Below are 18,218 nucleotides of genomic sequence, written 5' to 3'. Positions count from 1 at the left end.
AAAAAGAGCATGCACTATTTGAATACCTCCCCACAGCGTTTAAGAAGATCCAGTTTCCCTTGTGATACCATAAGATGCTATCTCAGTTTCACACATTCACAATCATACAGAGAGCTACCAAATACAGTACGATAGTTCCAGGGGGAAATTCTCTGCAACCTGCAGGTCAAGTTCAGAAAGTAACTACATGTGTTTTATTTCAGCAGAAGATTTCACTTTTCTGCATGGCCAGACCTATATTCTGCCTCTACAGGATGTCTGCTTTTTTTAAAACTCTGTTTTCTTGCAAGCAGCACAGTTGTGGTTTCTTGTTACTGTTTCCATGTGCAGCAGATACTCCCACAGGACAGCTCAGCAGTGTGCAGTGCAAGGGAGGGGAGTGGGCAGGTTGGGTTTATGGGAATCCCCTCCACTATCACTGTGACCCGATAACCACCAATGCTGTCACTGACACCACGGCTGCTCGGAGGCTTTCTGTGATCACGCATTACCATTACACAGGGCCACTGCCAGTTACTGACCAGCTTGATTGAACCTCTCACAATCAACAGTATAATCATCAGTGTGTCCTATCTGTCGTTTGTGACCCTGGTGCATCAGCAAGATAACAGTTCAATCGTGCTCCTGGGATTTACTGTTAGTTGACAAGACAGGCTGCCCGGAACCTGATCAGAGCTTAATTACAGAGCTTACTGTTACAGTAAAAATGTTTTCTACTGCTTCTGGAAATAGTTTTTTTTTTTTTAAAGAGATGTTCCTATTAGTAGCTCACATTTTCTGCAGTAGTATCCCTAGTGGTCATTCCAAAACTTTTTTTTTTAAATGTATTTTTCAATCTCTGAATGAACTTGTATTAACAAAAAAAAACAAAACAAAAGATTTAAACAAACAACAAAACACAAAACAAAAAGGCACGTTGGCCAAACAAACAGAAACAAATAAGCGTGCTGGTTTTAACCCAGCACGATACTTAGCAGTTGTTTATTTTATTTTCCTCACTCTCCCCGCTCCCCGTACTCTCCTCTGTACACTCTCTCCTCTTAGCACAGACAGCTGCAGGTTCTTATACTCTGGCCGAGGGATTAACTAGCTGTTAATTATCTTATTACCCCTCGGCCACAGTCTGCGCGAGTTTAGTAAGGATGCGTGAGTGTCAGCTAGTTAAATAATTAGTAGCTGATCAGCCACGCATCCTCACGAGGTTTTTAAAATCTAAAAACAACAACAAATACGCGGCGCTTTGAACTGCGCCGCAAACAAAAATACAAATAATAATAAATAAATATATAGGGGCGGGACACTCCGCCACAACACTCCAAAAGGCTAACGTGACCTACAGATGATTCTGTTTCGACAATTCCAATTTGAACTTAGGCCAGGCCACCACTGGGTTAAACTGACCCGCAGCTCAGCAAGCAGTAACAGCTAATTAAAGGCAATTTATTTATTTTTTGCTGCCAGTAATGCAACACATGATCTTACAATGGAGGTCAATGTTCATGAATGGTGTCTTTTTAATTGACAGAGATGAACCTGATGATTTGATGTACCTTTATAATTGACAGAAGAATCCGATGACCATTGAACCCTCAAAGGGGTTGAAAGCCCTCCTGACCGCTCACTCCCCAGGGTCACGTTGTATCCTCCACCGACTGCCCTCTTACTAAACCACGTCATGTATCAGAAGCTAAGAGAATTTGCACAACTGAAGAACAAAGTCCGTTCAGGCGAAAACGCCTATTTAGCTGTGAGCATTTAAACAGTCAGGCTTTTAGAACTATAGCCTGGAGGGCATGCTCTTTAATGAAAACCGACAAGTTCGGATGACAGGCAAGGACCTCAGAACTCTTACACAAATCATAAACGAAGCAAGTGTGATTCAGTACAGTTTATTAGACTAATGAGTAGAGGACAGGGCTTACTTGGGCTCCCTTGCAGGCATATCCTTGTCATGACTGTGCCTGACTGGCTCTGTCAGAGCCTTGGGCCAGCAGTAGACTTCCCCTTAAGGGTACTCGGACACCCTGGACACAGTGGCAAACAGCTCCGTTAGTGCATCTCTGCATCTCATTGATCAGATTTTGCATAGATTATAACTAGATTATTATTACATGTTTTGGTCTGACACAGACTTGTTTTAAGGGAGAGGTTTTAAACTTTGTAAGGGGAAGATATTGTTTGCTTAGCAGCCCCAGGCTGTGAACCCCAGTGTAGTGTATACACTGTAGATGTACTTGGAGAAGGACACAGTATCTGTGCAGCTTGGCTTGAAGGTATTTTCAAGCACGCCCATCCCCTTGCATACTTCTCTATATACTCTATTTACACACATGTCATAACAAGGGTGGACATGGGATTCAAGGACCCTGTCACAGTCCCCTCGCACATTTTTAATGTTCACTGCAGGAAAAATGCATCTGTGAAAAGCATAAAGCATCCAGGACTCCTGCTGTGCCCCACAGCAATACATCTGTGGGTTTCCCAAACAATCTAGCTCTGGACTTCATTGCATCAGTCCAGCAACAGACAGCGGGCTGTAATACATGAAAAGGAGGTTATCTATGATAAGGTGAAAAAGTGTCTTTCAATCTCAGGGTTTAATAATATATAAAGCCCCAGCTGGGAAACCAGTGGCTCAACCATCAGGCCATTACAGCGCAAGCCATTTTCCTGTCTCCAGCATTAGTTATTCCAATCAGAAGCTTGCAAGGGCTTCAGCTTCGAATAACGCACTCTTGGATGACAATGAGATTGTACATACTGTGTGCTCTTTAGCCCAAGACCAAACTGTCCTCTTCAAGTATCCCACACTATTAAACTTCTTAACAATGCTGTCTTAGAAGGTGCTGAGAATTTGAAATACCTCAGGCTTAATATTCTTTTAAATATACATCTTGATAAATGGATAGTAATAAAAAAAAGGTTGTTAGTGAATTGTGAATAGTGTGTGATGATAAAAGGTAGATTTTAAGACAGAAGAGGATAATTGCACTACATCACCTACAAAGCTCTAAACACACAGTATTTGAATACTGTGCCACTGGCACTCAATTTTCAACATTGACCTCATGATTTCCCTCTCTAAAATCCTACATGGGTAACCTAGGGTGGGTATCCCATGCAGGTTCTAAATGGTTTAATTAAATTCATCAATGGCTGTGCAAAGCAGTGTAAAAACCTGTGTTTGTTAATTAAAGAAATGGCTCAATCAAGTGCAGTCACCTTTTTGCAACACAAGAGGCAATTAGAGGCACTGTAGTCCTTCGTGCAAAACGAGAACATCCCTTTAAACCCAAGGGAACCAAAGAAACAGAAACAAGACTGTCTTACCCCCCAAAAACAAACAGATATGTTGTAGGGAGGAAACAAACAAGGTATGAGGTCTGGTCGCTGCGTGGGAAACCTGATCGGTTAAATCAGCCCTGGAACCAAACCTGCTGGGGCTCCCAGGGACGTCTGCAACATCTCAACTTACATCCGAAGTCAGATAACAAGCCTGCTGGGGCTCCCAGGGACGTCTGCAACATCTCAACTTACACCCGAAGACAGACAACAAGCCTGCTGGGGCTCCCAGGGACGTCTGCAACATCTCAACTTACATCCGAAGACAGATAACAAGCCTGCTGGGGCTCCCAGGGACGTCTGCAACATCTCAACTTACATCCGAAGTCAGATAACAAGCCTGCTGGGGCTCCCAGGGACATCTGCAACATCTCAACTTACACCCGAAGACGGATAACAAGCCTGCTGGGGCTCCCAGGGACGTCTGCAACATCTCAACTTACATCCGAAGACAGATAACAAGCCTGCTGGGGCTCCCAGAGATGTCTGCAACATCTCCTTACATCCGAAGACAGATAACAAGCCTGCTGGGGCTCCCAGGGACGTCTGCAACATCTCAACTTACACCCGAAGACAGATAACAAGCCTGCTGGGGCTCCCAGGGACGTCTGCAACATCTCAACTTACACCCGAAGACAGATAACAAACCTGCTGGGGCTCCCAGGGACGTCTGCAACATCTCAACTTACATCCGAACACAGATAACAAACCTGCTGGGGCTCCCAGGGACGTCTGCAACATCTCAACTTACACCCGAAGACAGATAACAAGCCTGCTGGGGCTCCCAGGGACGTCTGCAACATCTCAACTTACATCCGAAGACAGATAACAAGCCTGCTGGGGCTCCCAGGGACGTCTGCAACATCTCAACTTACACCCGAAGACAGATAACTAGCCTGCTGGGGCTCCCAGGGACGTCTGCAACATCTCAACTTACACCCGAAGACAGATAACAAGCCTACTGGGGCTCCCAGTGACGTCTGCAACATCTCAACTTACACCCGAAGACAGATAACAAACCTGCTGGGGCTCCCAGGGACGTCTGCAACATCTCAACTTACACCCGAAGACAGATAACAAGCCTACTGGGGCTCCCAGGGACGTCTGCAACATCTCAACTTACACCCGAAGACAGATAACAAGTCCACACGTCATGGCATTAAGCTGGGCTTCACTTAACTGTGAAAGGGGGCGAACCGTCAGGCAACCAACTTGCAGCTGGAAGTGTGATCTCTCGGCTAAAAACTCTTTGCATTATTCAGTGCATTTGCTTATTATCCACAAGACGGCTTGACTAAAGAATCCCGGCTTTCATCGAGTTCCACTGTATTGCATTAAACAGCGACGGTACTGTCACACTTTAAAACTGCCCATTGCTTAGTCAAGAACTAGATATGCTGTGTGCATTCATAAAGGATATATTTTCCTCCACTCACAACGTTTTTTTTTTCCAGATAACCACATACAAGTTTTAGTGTTGTCGTGTCTATTTTCAGTAATGTAATACCTGGACTGGATGAAACTGCAATGCAATAGGAGTTGTATTTCTATCGCTGCAGTAAATAGGGACAGGAAAACCAGCACAGAGCAGTAAAGCATTTTGAGAAAAACGAGATCAAGTATAGGATTCCTTAATCTCACAGCCCGGTGAACACAGTGGACAATAAGACAGCCTTATCAATTTCTCACACCATCAATGTGTCCTGTGCATCCATTCCTAATACAGCATTAAACATTAAGATCAACACTATATTCTACAGGCAACTGTTTTGTAAAGGCTGGCATAACATGCTAGTACAGTAAATATAATTTAAATGGTTAAAAGAAGCATTACATCTGGCCTTCTCCATCTATTTGTGCAGCCAAGATTTTTATAAAAGAAATTAAATGTAGCAAGTGGTCTAAGGAAGATCGATTTCCTCAATCAATAGACTATAACAAATGTGCCAACACAGCATGCCACCGAATTGACCGTAAGCCTCCTCGAGGTGTTTAAGATGCACAAAGACAAGTTGAGGGTTGAATGAGTCGATTAGCCTGGGGTTCACTCCACATTCAATACCGGTAGAAAAACATTATTTTTTTTTGTTTTGTTTTGTTCAAAGTCTAATTTACAGACAATGCAATTTCACAAATGCTGGCCAGTTAGTGAAATGAACAGTGGCCTCCTGCAGGGTAAGTAAATTGAAACTCAATTAGCTGAAAGCTGCAGCGCTCCCATGTGCTGTGCTGAATGAAGACAGAAACACAAACACAAATACACCTTCCCTCTGTAAGGACAGAAGACACAAGAGGGTATTCCATTCATACAGCAGGTAGCACAGTGAGACATGGGGATGCTGCCCAGTTTCTTCATCTTCAAAGTTAAGTGTGATTCTGAAAAATACAGCACAGATCACAAGTTCAGAACCAGTGTCTTGCGTCACTCTCAATGCTTATGCAGCCCTCAGGGAGTGGTGCTACCTATTTGTACTTTGTACTGTAATTCAGTCTAGACACCTCGCATCATTCACAATCTTCGCTCTTGTACACTTTGGCACCAGAGCTGACATTCTCAATAAAAGAGGATCACAGACTGTTGTTCCTCAAAAAGAAAACTAATTTCACAACTTTGGAAATCACCATTCCCAGCACGCACTGTATGAAATGCATTGTGGTTGTCCGTGACAGCTAGAGGCACGGATCACTCATTAAGGCATGCTGTGGTGCAATCTTAAGCAAACCATGGAGCCTGTCTCTGCAGTGTCTACTATAAAGCCTAGTCTGCTGGACACAATGTTTACTGGGAAAGATACATCAGGGAATGACACTGGGGCGTCAGCCACTTTGTTGGGATAACCTACTGTTGAAAAAGCCACACACACAAGAAAAGAAGCGGATACAAACTCAAGGTTATGTAAAAGCGTGCCATTGGAATTGGCTTTTATCATAACATGCCTAAAGAAGAACCATTCCTGACCAAACTGATGGACACTGTTCCTTACTGTACGGAGTCAGCTACCAGGCTCATTACGAATGCTGTTAGCCATGATTTACTGCTTGCCAAGCTCCATTACTCTGCAGTAAATGGTAGCCAACCGACTTTATATTCACCTGTCAACAAGATCACATCTCAGTGGTAATCCCCCTGCGTTTCGTTATAGCCTCTCCCCCAGTAACGGACCACACCCTGTCCATATCACAGCTGTAATTCATTTTTGCATGCGACTAACAATAAAGGAAGAACAAAGAAAGAACAAAATAAAGGACTTTGTTGTACTGCGACCCTATGCAAAACGCATTGTGCTAAAGCACTAGCTTACAGTATGCCACTGGTATTGACCTTGGCAAACAATCACTAACAACAACTGACATGCAAACAAAACTGAAATGCACAACACACCACGCTTCTGTATTGTATTCTAAGATAGGAAGCAACAACAGGACAGTTTGTCTGTGTTCTGTCACATTCAATTGGCCTAATGAAAGATTTCATATCTAGGTCTATTGTAGCAGTACATAACTGAATAGACTTATACATATGTACTGCCAGCAGTAAGCAATCAGAACTGACTGTAAAAAATAAGCGATATACAGCAAGTGATATTGTCTCTTCCCTCTTATGACAAGGGAGTGATTGACCTGTAAATGCAATACCATCCTAGCATGCTTATTGTTTATGAATAACACAGTTAGATGTGGGTGACATTCTGACCCTTCCATAACCCTTATGATTCCCCACACCAAGTAGCGCTGACCTGTTGGGACACACCAGCACCAGGGAGGGTGGTTTTATTTAGATCGCCGCTCTGAGATTGATTATATCAGGTAGTGATGGATTAGCATGTAGGCACAGTATCCGACCTGTGGGGGCACCACAGCTCCACCACACCTCTGCATGTACTCAGGGCTGGAAGCTGCAGTATTGATTCTCACTTCATGCTAATTGGCTCAACATGTACAAAGGGTCAAGGACAATCAATGAATCTTGATTCTCGCTAGGGCTGGGTTATGGAAACTCCAGTTGCCTGTGTGCTGAGGTCAGAGATATCTATTGTACTGTACATGGTTTCCAATAGGAGCTGTCTTTCAGACCAGGGGCATAATCACAGTGCATTGATCACGCTCTTGTGATTAGATTAACAGGCTGATTCTACTTAGCAGATTCCATTTCCTAAACCATTTTTTGATGACCCAGCTAATATAATGCAATGTTTGCCAACAGGTATGACTTTAGCGCATACTAAAAACACAAGACACTGTGGTTTTTTGACATACCATAATGCTCTTTTATATACAGTAAGTTTATTATCTGTAATTCTCTTTAGAAATATTTATCTATCCAGGTATATTTGTACTGGTAGTTCATTCTACTATTGTGTGATTATTGTAAGCAGATCGCACTTTAACTTCCTAATACAGTATATTCCCAGTAATTGCTGTCACTTCTGCAATAACCACAGCACCTACATTACTGTACATATTTTAAATAGGATTCTGTGGTTGCAAGCCCTGTCTGCATGTTTACATGTTATTGGTTTGGCTATGCTGAGTTTTCGATTCAAACAGAAACTACAGTGCCAGGCAGAAACTAAAGTACTATATAATAATAATAATAATAATAATAATAATAATAATAATAATAATAATAATAATAATAATAATCTTCTTGCAATATTGTGCAACACTGTGAATAACAACTTCATATATGTTGGAATCATTTATTTCTCCTGATTAGGAACACTGCCTTTCAATTCAAGAAGAGCACCCACTGTATATATTTGGGTCTGCTTCTAATTAAGATCTCTTTACTCAGTCCTCATGGTGTTCTTAAGAGAGGGTTTACTATGATGATGATCAACATCATCATCAGTATTACCACCAGCTCACTGAATGGAAATACTCCTATCCGATCTGGTAAGGAGAAGGTCTGTCCTCTTGAATTGATTAGGGTTAAGTTTCCAGTGTGGCTAAAATAAATGCCCCATGATTTACCACTAGTAAATGAACCGCATCCCTTGTTATTACAGTCGGCACCACTCAATCGTGATACTGATAAATTGGGATTTATGCTTAAATGTGATATAACTGGGAGATGGCTCTTTCCAATGCTATTTATGTCGTTTAATTGGGATACATCATTTTCAAATGATGAACGGAGATCGCTTTTCAGAGCAAGACAGGTTTGCGTAGCGCAGTGCAGTGAGCACGTGATTACGCTGTGACTTGCGTAAATTGCGTAAACCTGTGGTTTTTGCCTCACCTGTAATTTGCAAGTTGTCATCATGGCTGAGAAGCAATTTAATTTTGTTTAGGAATAAAATATATATATATATTCAAAAAGATGCATTTAACATTTATTCACAATGTGATTTAATTATTTTATTTTTCATTTAGAAAAAAAAAACGGTAAAAATGTGAGAATGTGGCTGGAGCCTTAAATGGGTAATTGTTAATTACCCAATGATATAAAAGCCACATACTATAAAAGCCAGCAGAAATCCTTTGTCTGGGAGGTAGAGAGTTGGAGAGTACAGAAGACTGTTTGAAGAAGAAAAGGCAAACCAATGCTATTGGTGTATTTTTTGAAAGGTACTCGTTTTGTTTATTGTGTTTGTGTTTATTTTTTGTTGGTTTATTTTGGACCTTGTGCTTTTTTGTTTTGTATTATTTAATTTAATAAATAAAAGCGCAGGTGCGCAGTTTTGCCCCCCCCCCCCACTACTTGTGTTTTTTAATACTTCTTCCTGGGCGGGCGTCATGCTAATTCCAATGTGCAGAACTCATTTGTTTTACTCTGTCAGTTGCACCTACTGCACCGTTGCCAGTGTTTGTCATTTTTACCCAGTCTACCCATGGAACTGCATTAGAGCGTTCTGAAAAAATAAAATGTATACTCCAGTATTCAAAATAATACAACAGCAACATCATTATTTGTATTTTTCTTACTGTACTAGCATGTTACTATCCTTTAGAAATACACTGTATCCTCCCATTGCTCTACGCCATAACCCTTACATATACCTGCTGTAATCACATTCACATGCAGTCATTACAGTGCCGTCCTCTGAAATTACATTTATGAGTGCTGAAAGTAGTTTAAAATGACTTTAATTTAAAACAGGGAACATATTTGATTAAAGGTCAGCGGTTCAGTTGTATAATGAGAGCATATGCTTGAAGGAGACACAGCAGAAGTAAATCACAAGTGTGTCATTGCAAAAGCCTGGCTGCTTCCAAACAGCATCACTATTCTCTGCCATTTATCAAGAGTGCTGGGTTGTTAGAGATGCTAAGTCACTGCAAGGTAATAAATTAATCTCTTCTGTGTGCAAGTGAGAATTCTGCAAGAACACAGGAACTCCAACAGGGATTTGAAAGTCTGCTGCTGTTTGATGCTCAAGGTGGGGCATGAGAGGAGCTGCCGTTTTCTGAAGGTCAGCCTGCAGGCTGCAGCAAGGCAGAACCGCTCCTTCCCTTTTCTGCAAAAGCACCTGAGACACGACCTCAGACGAGCAGCTCCACGAAACCGTAAACCCACCTAACCGCGAGTACTTTCCTACTGCGGAGCTGAACTGGTGCTGAAGGTCCCCGGAGCCTGTGAGCCAACTGCATTGAAACTGTTTGAGCTGCAGCATCACCCAGCAGTGAAAACGGAAAGTGTGTCAAACACCAGCAACAAACAGGAAACTATACAGCCCAGTGCAGTAAAAGCATAATCAATGCCGTCAGGACTAGCTGACACACCTGATGAACAGAACAAAATGCAGAGCTTGGGTAATTGACAGTGCGAATTGTGTATATATAAGCCACGATCAGGGACGCCGTCACTGCTTGTGGGTCACTGAAGGACTTGAATAAGTCACGATATGCCAGCATCTGCAATGGCAATGAAGAGTGCATTAAGGGCTAAGCTGCCTTAGGGATACGAACTAGACTCAATCTCATAAGACTGTTAGGAGAGAGAAAAGAGGCTGGGCAGAGTCAGTGTATCCTGGACAAATATGCCAGCTCCCTTCTGCCTTTCATGCAGACTCTCCAAGCAAGCGGAAACTCTTAACTTCAATAATGTAAGCTAATACATAATCAAAAATCAATGGATGAATGAATGGAGACACAGGCATATCTTGTCTTTGAAGCCCATTCCACTCCAGGTATAATGTGTTTTATTATATAAATACACTGTTTAAGAGGTTACCCGCTTCTAAACTTGCTTCAAACTCAACAGTTCAGTGACTGGACTAACTCTTTGAATCCTGATTGGTTGGTGCACACTAAGCATTAGTGCAGAGGCTTATCGTATGAGACCCAGTGGAGGGGGAGGTCACCCCAGATTCAATATCAAGCCAAGGTTGAGTCTCAAGCGAGTTCTGTGGGACAGAATGCTCTGTGCGCTAGAGAGAATCTGAGAGAAGTTTATTCTTTCATGACCACGTGGGGTAACACTGCACATTGTGTCTCTATTTACTGTGTATTTACATAGTAGTTACTTAAAGTACTTATTGTGAAAATAATTTTTGCATGTTATAACCCTAACTCTAAACCTTATATATAGTGTTATATCATGCAAAAAAATAAAATGTACACATTAAACTACATGGTAACTATACATAGTCCGGGCTCCTGTGCACACATGGTAGTGTACAGATGATTAGTTAATCCCACCTGCTGTGGTCTGGGCTTGTAGGGTGAGCTGTTCTCCAGGTCAGCAAGAATGCTGGTGAGCGAATCAATTTCAGCATCCAGACTCGAGCGCCTTTCCTGCAGTGACTTCTCAGGGGTCCTGACCTGGGGAGAAGAGAAGACAGCAATCAGCACCGACTGAGGACTGCAGCGCTTATGAAAGTATAGGTAAAGCCCAGGCAAGCCTGCAGAATCGCAGACCAGCATTGCACTAAATTACAAAACCTGCAAGATCTGAATGTATTTTTTATAAAGGGTTAAACTGAAGGTGTGTCCTTGACGTCTCCAGGTAGAGTTCCATTTAGAATAATCTAACTGAGAACACATAGAATTCCACACAGCACCACGGCTGTTCCAACATCATTTTTCAATGTGTACCTCCTTGTTTCAGGAGTCGGGAAGAAGTCAAGAAGGTCAGGGGGCAAGGTCAAATTGGAATAAATAAAAATAAGAAAATCTTGACAAGACTAGAAGTTGCATAAACTAATGGAAATAGTTGAAAACCCTATGTTACATTCAAAGTTTTGCTCTTTAAAGAAGTTAGTGATGGGTTGTTATGAAAAAATGGAAACTATCAAACAAGCAAAAAATGAAACACAAAAGAAGAGACAGCTTCTTCGGTCTTGGAGTAAAGCGATTTAAACATTCGGAATGAATTTCAGTTGTCCGATAGTTCATTAATAACTTTGGACGAAATACCCAAAAAAAACAAACTTTCTCTTTGTGCAGCAGCAGCTGATTCTGGGGCTATGCACGGCTTAATTTCTTGCAAGTGCAACACATTTTGTCAAACAAAGATGTGCCTCTGTGTGCGTCAGGGCATTCGGTGCAATTAAATGCTACAGCAGCAGGCCTTGCAAAAACAAAAACAAATACAGTGATTTGTAGGTTTCTAAATATAACTTGTGATTTTTTTTTTTTTTAACGAGGTCGCATTGTGTTTTTTTTTATATGTATGTAATTTGATAGAACTAATTGTACCTCTATTGTTATCTAAAAAATCAAAAGTGTTTTAAAATGAGGCTCAGTAGTCCTGTGGCGCTCTCAGTATGGTTTCTTTTGAAAATGTTAATTTACCAAAGTTGTCGTCATGTAAAATAAAAATAGTTAAGTTTTTTTTTTTTGTTGTTGTCAAAAAGGCAGTCTCGTCTTTAATCCACAGGCGCGGTACTGATCAGGGTCTGCAAAGCATGCTTTCTAAAAAGTGGTAGTTTACCCCTTCCTGTGATTTATCACAATATTAACAGTTTAATAAGAATACCTTTCTTTTTTCCTTTGCTTAAAAACAATGATTAGACAAACATGGATTGACATTTGATTTTGGAGTTTAAATACTGTGTATGCAGTAGTCTTATAACATGAATAAAACAATACATTTTTAATTGTGTTCGTTTTTTCCTCTAAAACAGTATTTTCTAAACAAGGCCAGAACATTACGAACGTTATTTCAAACTCGCTTGAAGTTTAATGTTTGAGGTCACTGTACTCCTAAATTGCTTACCACGACCCCCTTGCAAATGAGGACACGGTCTCAACGGGTTAACTTCCTGGCATACTAATCCATTGTTTATTTGTTTTTAGGTTAATGCGGACACATTATGCCTTGTGTCAAAGTAAACACAATTTAATTCAGTATCATCGCCCTCAAACAAAACAAAAATGGCAACTCTTGCCAAAACATGAATAATGCTGCTTGATATATCATCTTGTATAACCACAGTGTTCTACAGGAGCACTCACTTGCACAAGTCATACTGAAGCAGTGTGTTTCCTAGCGTTACCTGGCATCACTGTAGGTCAGGGATGGGCCACCTGCATGTGCTCATTCCCTCTGCCACCCTTGGAGTCTTGGATTCAGACAATACAGTTTCTGTTTTAGATAATAAAATGTATTGTGCTTAATTATCTCAATGCAGTTGTTGTTGGTCTCCCCTGATTTCCCAATATTCCAAAGCTCTGCCCTGGGACTAAATTCTGAAACCCTGTTTGCGACCTCATCTTAAACCACGCAACTCTAACGCAATTCAACATGCAACCACCGCACAGCGCTCTGCACAAAGCTACAAATGTGCACGATTTCTAGCCAGATGAGGGGCGTTGCACCATTATAACAATGCCAGGCAATGTCAGTAAAAGGTGTGATCTTTAACCACAGCACCACAGGCTGGCACAACCTACAGCCCTTTTGTGCTTTACTTGCTCTGTAGAGATAATCTGTGAAAGCTATAATAATAGGTGTGTGTGTGTGTGTGTGTGTGTGTGTGTACCAGCGATACCAAACCCTGCCAAGATTCCTACAAACAGCTACATTTACATGACAAGCCTCAGATTCTGATGGGGTGTTATCTTTAATAAGCTTTATAATGCAGCTTGAAAAATCCAGCAATCTGATATCTTAGTGGACAATACAGACTGTCTGGTCGGCGTTTGACTATTTTTTTCATATATTTAGTTACGTGCATTTGAGAAGAAGAACAGCATGCTACTGGCAGTCCATTTATGCCAACATATACATATTTCACACGTTTCACCCCTACTGTACATCCCTAACAGAATCGAAGAGGATTTTGGTGAACAGTGCCAAGTGCTGAATGAAAGTGCTTTTATCTAAGTGTCTTGTTAAAGACAGCAGCTGCTGCCCCCACAGTGTTGTCTCAGGCAACTTTTTCTATTTTTTTTTTTTTTAAATTTAGTCGTCACCAACGGTTTTTTACCCCAGTTTTCTCCCCAATTTGGAATGCCCAATTCTTATTTTTACCCCGGTTCACCGCTGCAACCCCCTGGTGACTCGGGAATCGGAGGCTGAAACACGCGTCGTCCGAAACGTGTTCATGCCAATCCGTCATTTTTCGCACTGCGGATCCACAGCAAAGCCACCAGACCTATAGTGCCGGAGGACAACACAGATCTGAATGACTCCACTGCAGACCCGCAGGCGCCCTATCGGCCACAGGGGTCGCTGGTGCGCGGTAAACCATGGATTGCCCTGCCGACTTAATCCTTCCCTACCCGGGTGGCGCTCGGCCAATTGTGCGCCGCCCCCTGGGAACCCCCGGTCACGGTCAGCAATGACATAGCCTGGATTCGAATCTGCGATCTCCAGGCTATAGGGCGCATCCTGCATGCCTTTACTGGATATGCCACTCGGAAGACCCTAGGCAGCTTTTTAAAACACCTTTACCTTCCCTGCAATCGCCATTGTAGCTGCCCCCCTTATGCTAAACTACTGAACTTTGTTATTTTTGGCACCAAAAATAACTGATTGGTATCTTACCCTGCCACACTTTCCCATGCACCCGCGGCCAAGTTGGTTACGTGCATGACCCTGGAATCCATGCTGCGCCCAGCTCCACCCAAATTCACACCTGCATGCTGCTCAACAATGGAATGCTCTGCAATGCAGCATGAACACCAGGCCTATCATAAGCTTTAATACATTTTAAGATGAGGTTAAAAAACAACAAACAAACAATAATAATAATTAAAAACGAACTTCTATGACTGCTGAACCGCAAACAGGTAAAACAACCTGCCTCCCATCTCCTAACAAGGCACGATTCTTGGGGGCTGTTTTCATCGCAGAAGATAAAAGGTTGAATGTTCATTCAGCTGATGTCTAAAGGGCACGCTGGTAAAGATCCCGTCGCCCCCGCCAAACCTATTCTGCTGGTCATGGACCACGTATAATGAGAAAGAGACCATCTCCAACTCATGTTAATTAGGGCAATGAGAACTGATGGCTGCTACAAGACTCGTTAGTGATAATTGCAATGAGTTGCACATCTTACCGGAACATGTTTCCTATAGGCTTCCAAGAATCCTATTCTTCAAATTCACTTAAAGACCATTGTAGCCACTTCTTTCATACAATGCAGACTAATAGTCATTTAACTAACATGATACCCTGTGCTTCACGATATCATTGTTTTTTATTGCTCTTGTTAAACACTTCTGCTGTTGTATTCTTCCACTGTTCCTGTGGCATAAAGTTTACAATTAAAGTTGATTCTAATGCATCGTTCAGATTTGTTATGAAATAATTCTTAAAACATCTGTGCAGCTTTCTGTTCCAATAGTATTGCAGACAATGTACTCAAGAAACATACACATCCCCTATAAAGGATATATGTACATGATAAACTCAAAGCGGAGTGATCTACATGGACAGCATGCTCAATGAATGTATGTTACAAATGCCCAAAGTTTTGTCAGATAAAGGCATGGTTCCCTTACTAGCCTCACAAGCCAGAAGTTATGTATAAAGATGCCTCTGTGAGCTAGATACTGAGAACCTGATGAATCAGAGTCTATGCCATACTTTACAAAGGTAATTGTGATGCACATTCAATCACTTCCACTTTACTGCTGTCGCTGGAGATCCCACATGGTGGATTCAATGCTCTCACTGTTACAAGCTGCTGATTAAATACATTAAAGAGGGAAGCTGACTGCATCATAAATGTACCCATTGCTGTACAGTGCGCACATGTAATTCAGTTTGCAGACAATGAGTAATTAATAAATGACAAATGCGTTTTCACAGTTCAGACAAGTATGTTGACACTTCCTAATTATGGCAAACAAAATCTCATAAAAATCTCCCTTTTTATGGCTCTGTGAAACAGTAATGAAGCCAGGGGAGGTAAGAAATGATCACAGCTGTTTGGTGATTCTTCAAGGTATACATAAACTGACTTGAGAATGCAGAGTAAGGTGATTACGTGTGTGTGCTGTTGACAAAGCACATTGCTGGAGGTCTTCAGCGCCCTCCTTTCCCGTCCAATTACAATGCATCAAGCCCTTCTGCAACCCCCCGTCACACAAACCCTGGCTCCAGACACTTTATAAAGCTGTCGGTGCAATTCAATGAATGACAGCAGAGTGTTATGCCTTAAGCCTCTTGCCTCAAGGAAGAGTTTTAATTCCTAACCTTAGCCTTTAATGTAGTATTCGTTACCTAAAGGTAAGACTGACAATGCCTTTTTCTATTCTATTAAGTGTTTCTATTCTATTAAGTAATTATGTTAATATGTACTCCAGAATTTTTAAAGTATTCATATTGAATTGCAATTCCAGTGTTTACTTTCTATAGTTTTTTTGTAAAGACACAGCTTCCTTGAAACCCAAACTATTAATTTGTGCAAACAAAACAATAAACCTTGGGCCCTGTGACAAAACAACCCACTGTTTACAAGACAGAACAAGCATGCCGCAAAAAAACAAAAAAACCCAACATTAAAAATCCTTTCAGCCGGAGTGTATTTTAAACTTCCACTGCAGTTTACACATTCTCCTGTGCTGTGAGAATGTGCTCTGGCAGTCTCTGAGCCAGCTAGGGAGACAGACAGACAGGGTGGCTAAAGAAACTGACTCCACATATACGCTGAAGCAAGCCAAGCCAAACAGCACACACGCACACACTCACACACAGAGCACACGCTGACACACACACTCATACTGACACACTCACACTGACACACACACACACACACACTGACACACGCACAAACACTGACACACTCACACACTGACACACTCACACTGACACACACTGACACACGCACAAACACTGACACACTCACACACTGACACACTCACACACACTGACACACACACTGACACACGCACAAACACTGACACACTCACACACTGACACACACTGACACACGCACAAACACTGACACACTCACACACTGACACACTCACACTGACACACACTGACACACGCACAAACACTGACACACTCACACACTGACACACTCACACACACACTGACACACACTTTTCCTGGAGGTCCACAAGCACGCCACACTGCTGCTCTCTCTCCTGAGTTCACTGGGCTTTAAGACTCCTCCAAGTCCCATTCCACATGAGCACACGAAGTTCGTTTACATCCCAAAAGCCACAATGTACAGTAAATTATTGCAAATTCCAGACATAAACTTCTTTGCACATCAAAGAGTATTTCCTTGCGTCAAGGTTTAGTGGATACTGCATTTGTGTGGTACTGTATTATGTAAAAAAAAAAGGAAAACATCTTAATGGCTTCCCTTCAATCTGATATTTGTTTCTCTGATTTGCTTCTGTTCCTTATTAACAGATGGCTACGGCAGGGTACAAGGATATGAGTGTCGAGGAAAGAATTCAGGGCTAAATTAACTTCCAATAGGATTGCCACAAACAGCAACATTATAGACCAGCACTTTGGACTGTTTCATTCGAGGTGGTATTAATCAATGCAAGTCTACAATGACTGTCAAGGTAAGGCAGGTTTCCTCATCACTGTATAGTTATACTCAGTTGTTTTGAAAGATCGAGCCCTAAATAAATTCAAACTGCTGTTGATGAATTTATACTATTAGCCCACGCTGGCTTATAGGAAGAGCATGACAGAAGGATTAAAATGGACTTGAACAGACTTTATGCAGCCCACAAACAAATGTGGATCAAAACTAAAGGGATCTTTAAGATTCTTAACTGATCCAGATAGTTAAAGGGTGTGAGGGTGAAGCTGGTTGGAACCTCAGTTCAGAATGCCGTGTTTCAAGCCATGCCCGTTGTCCAAGCTGGTGCAAGCACAGAGCAGACAAGCCTAGGATGTGCAGGATTTCAGATTCCCTGTCTGTGCACAAGGCTGCAGAAACAGGCTAGTCGAGTTTAACTGGCGTGCTGACATGATGGTGGAACATCACTCGATCTTGGAACATTCCACAAACTGCTAGTAATTGTATTATGATATAAATGGAATTTAAAGTCACAAACCAGCGAGGTCCTGAGAGGATTTTGAGCTCATGCCTGTTGTTTTATGTTTTCTTGTCCCCCATGGTCACTAGGGGTGCAGAGAGTAACTCAAACCAAGTTATTGCAGTTATGATCTCTGATCATCGCTTGTGTATTTCTACAAACAATGAATAAAAACATGCAAATATAAGCTAGAGCAGCAGACAGACACCCTTTAATCTGAATCAGTTTAGAAAAGGAGTCCCGAGGACTTCACTATCTACATCACAAGTAACAAAACCACTGCACGGTTGAGCACCTTCCTGTAATCTCTGTTCAAAAGAGACCATAGTTTGCATAAGCACAGGGAACTGAATTACCCAACGGCCACAGAGCAAGCCCTGGATTGATGCAAGCTCGTCAGGTGAAATCCGTTAGAAACCGTGGTTTGTGTGGCATCAGTGCCCAGGAGGATCATGTGGTCAATGTCACAA

General features: G+C 41.9%; 1 protein-coding gene across 7 annotated transcripts in view; it reads right to left on the bottom strand.

The window, feature by feature from the left end:
* Positions 1-18,218, bottom strand: part of LOC117417294 (lipoma-preferred partner homolog) — a 117,499-nt gene that overhangs the window by 37,200 nt on the left and 62,081 nt on the right. For all 7 annotated transcript variants that reach the window (XM_059034302.1, XM_034029334.3, XM_034029335.3 and 4 more), the window contains one exon: positions 10,987-11,109. In XM_059034302.1, coding sequence (XP_058890285.1) covers positions 10,987-11,109 — 123 coding nt within the window. The remainder of the gene's footprint in view (positions 1-10,986; positions 11,110-18,218) is intronic.

This window comes from Acipenser ruthenus, chromosome 12 (assembly GCF_902713425.1).
Source record: "Acipenser ruthenus chromosome 12, fAciRut3.2 maternal haplotype, whole genome shotgun sequence".
Lineage (NCBI taxonomy): Eukaryota > Metazoa > Chordata > Actinopteri > Acipenseriformes > Acipenseridae > Acipenser > Acipenser ruthenus.
Note: the sequence above shows the minus strand (reverse complement) of the source record. Positions and strands in the feature narration are given on the sequence as shown.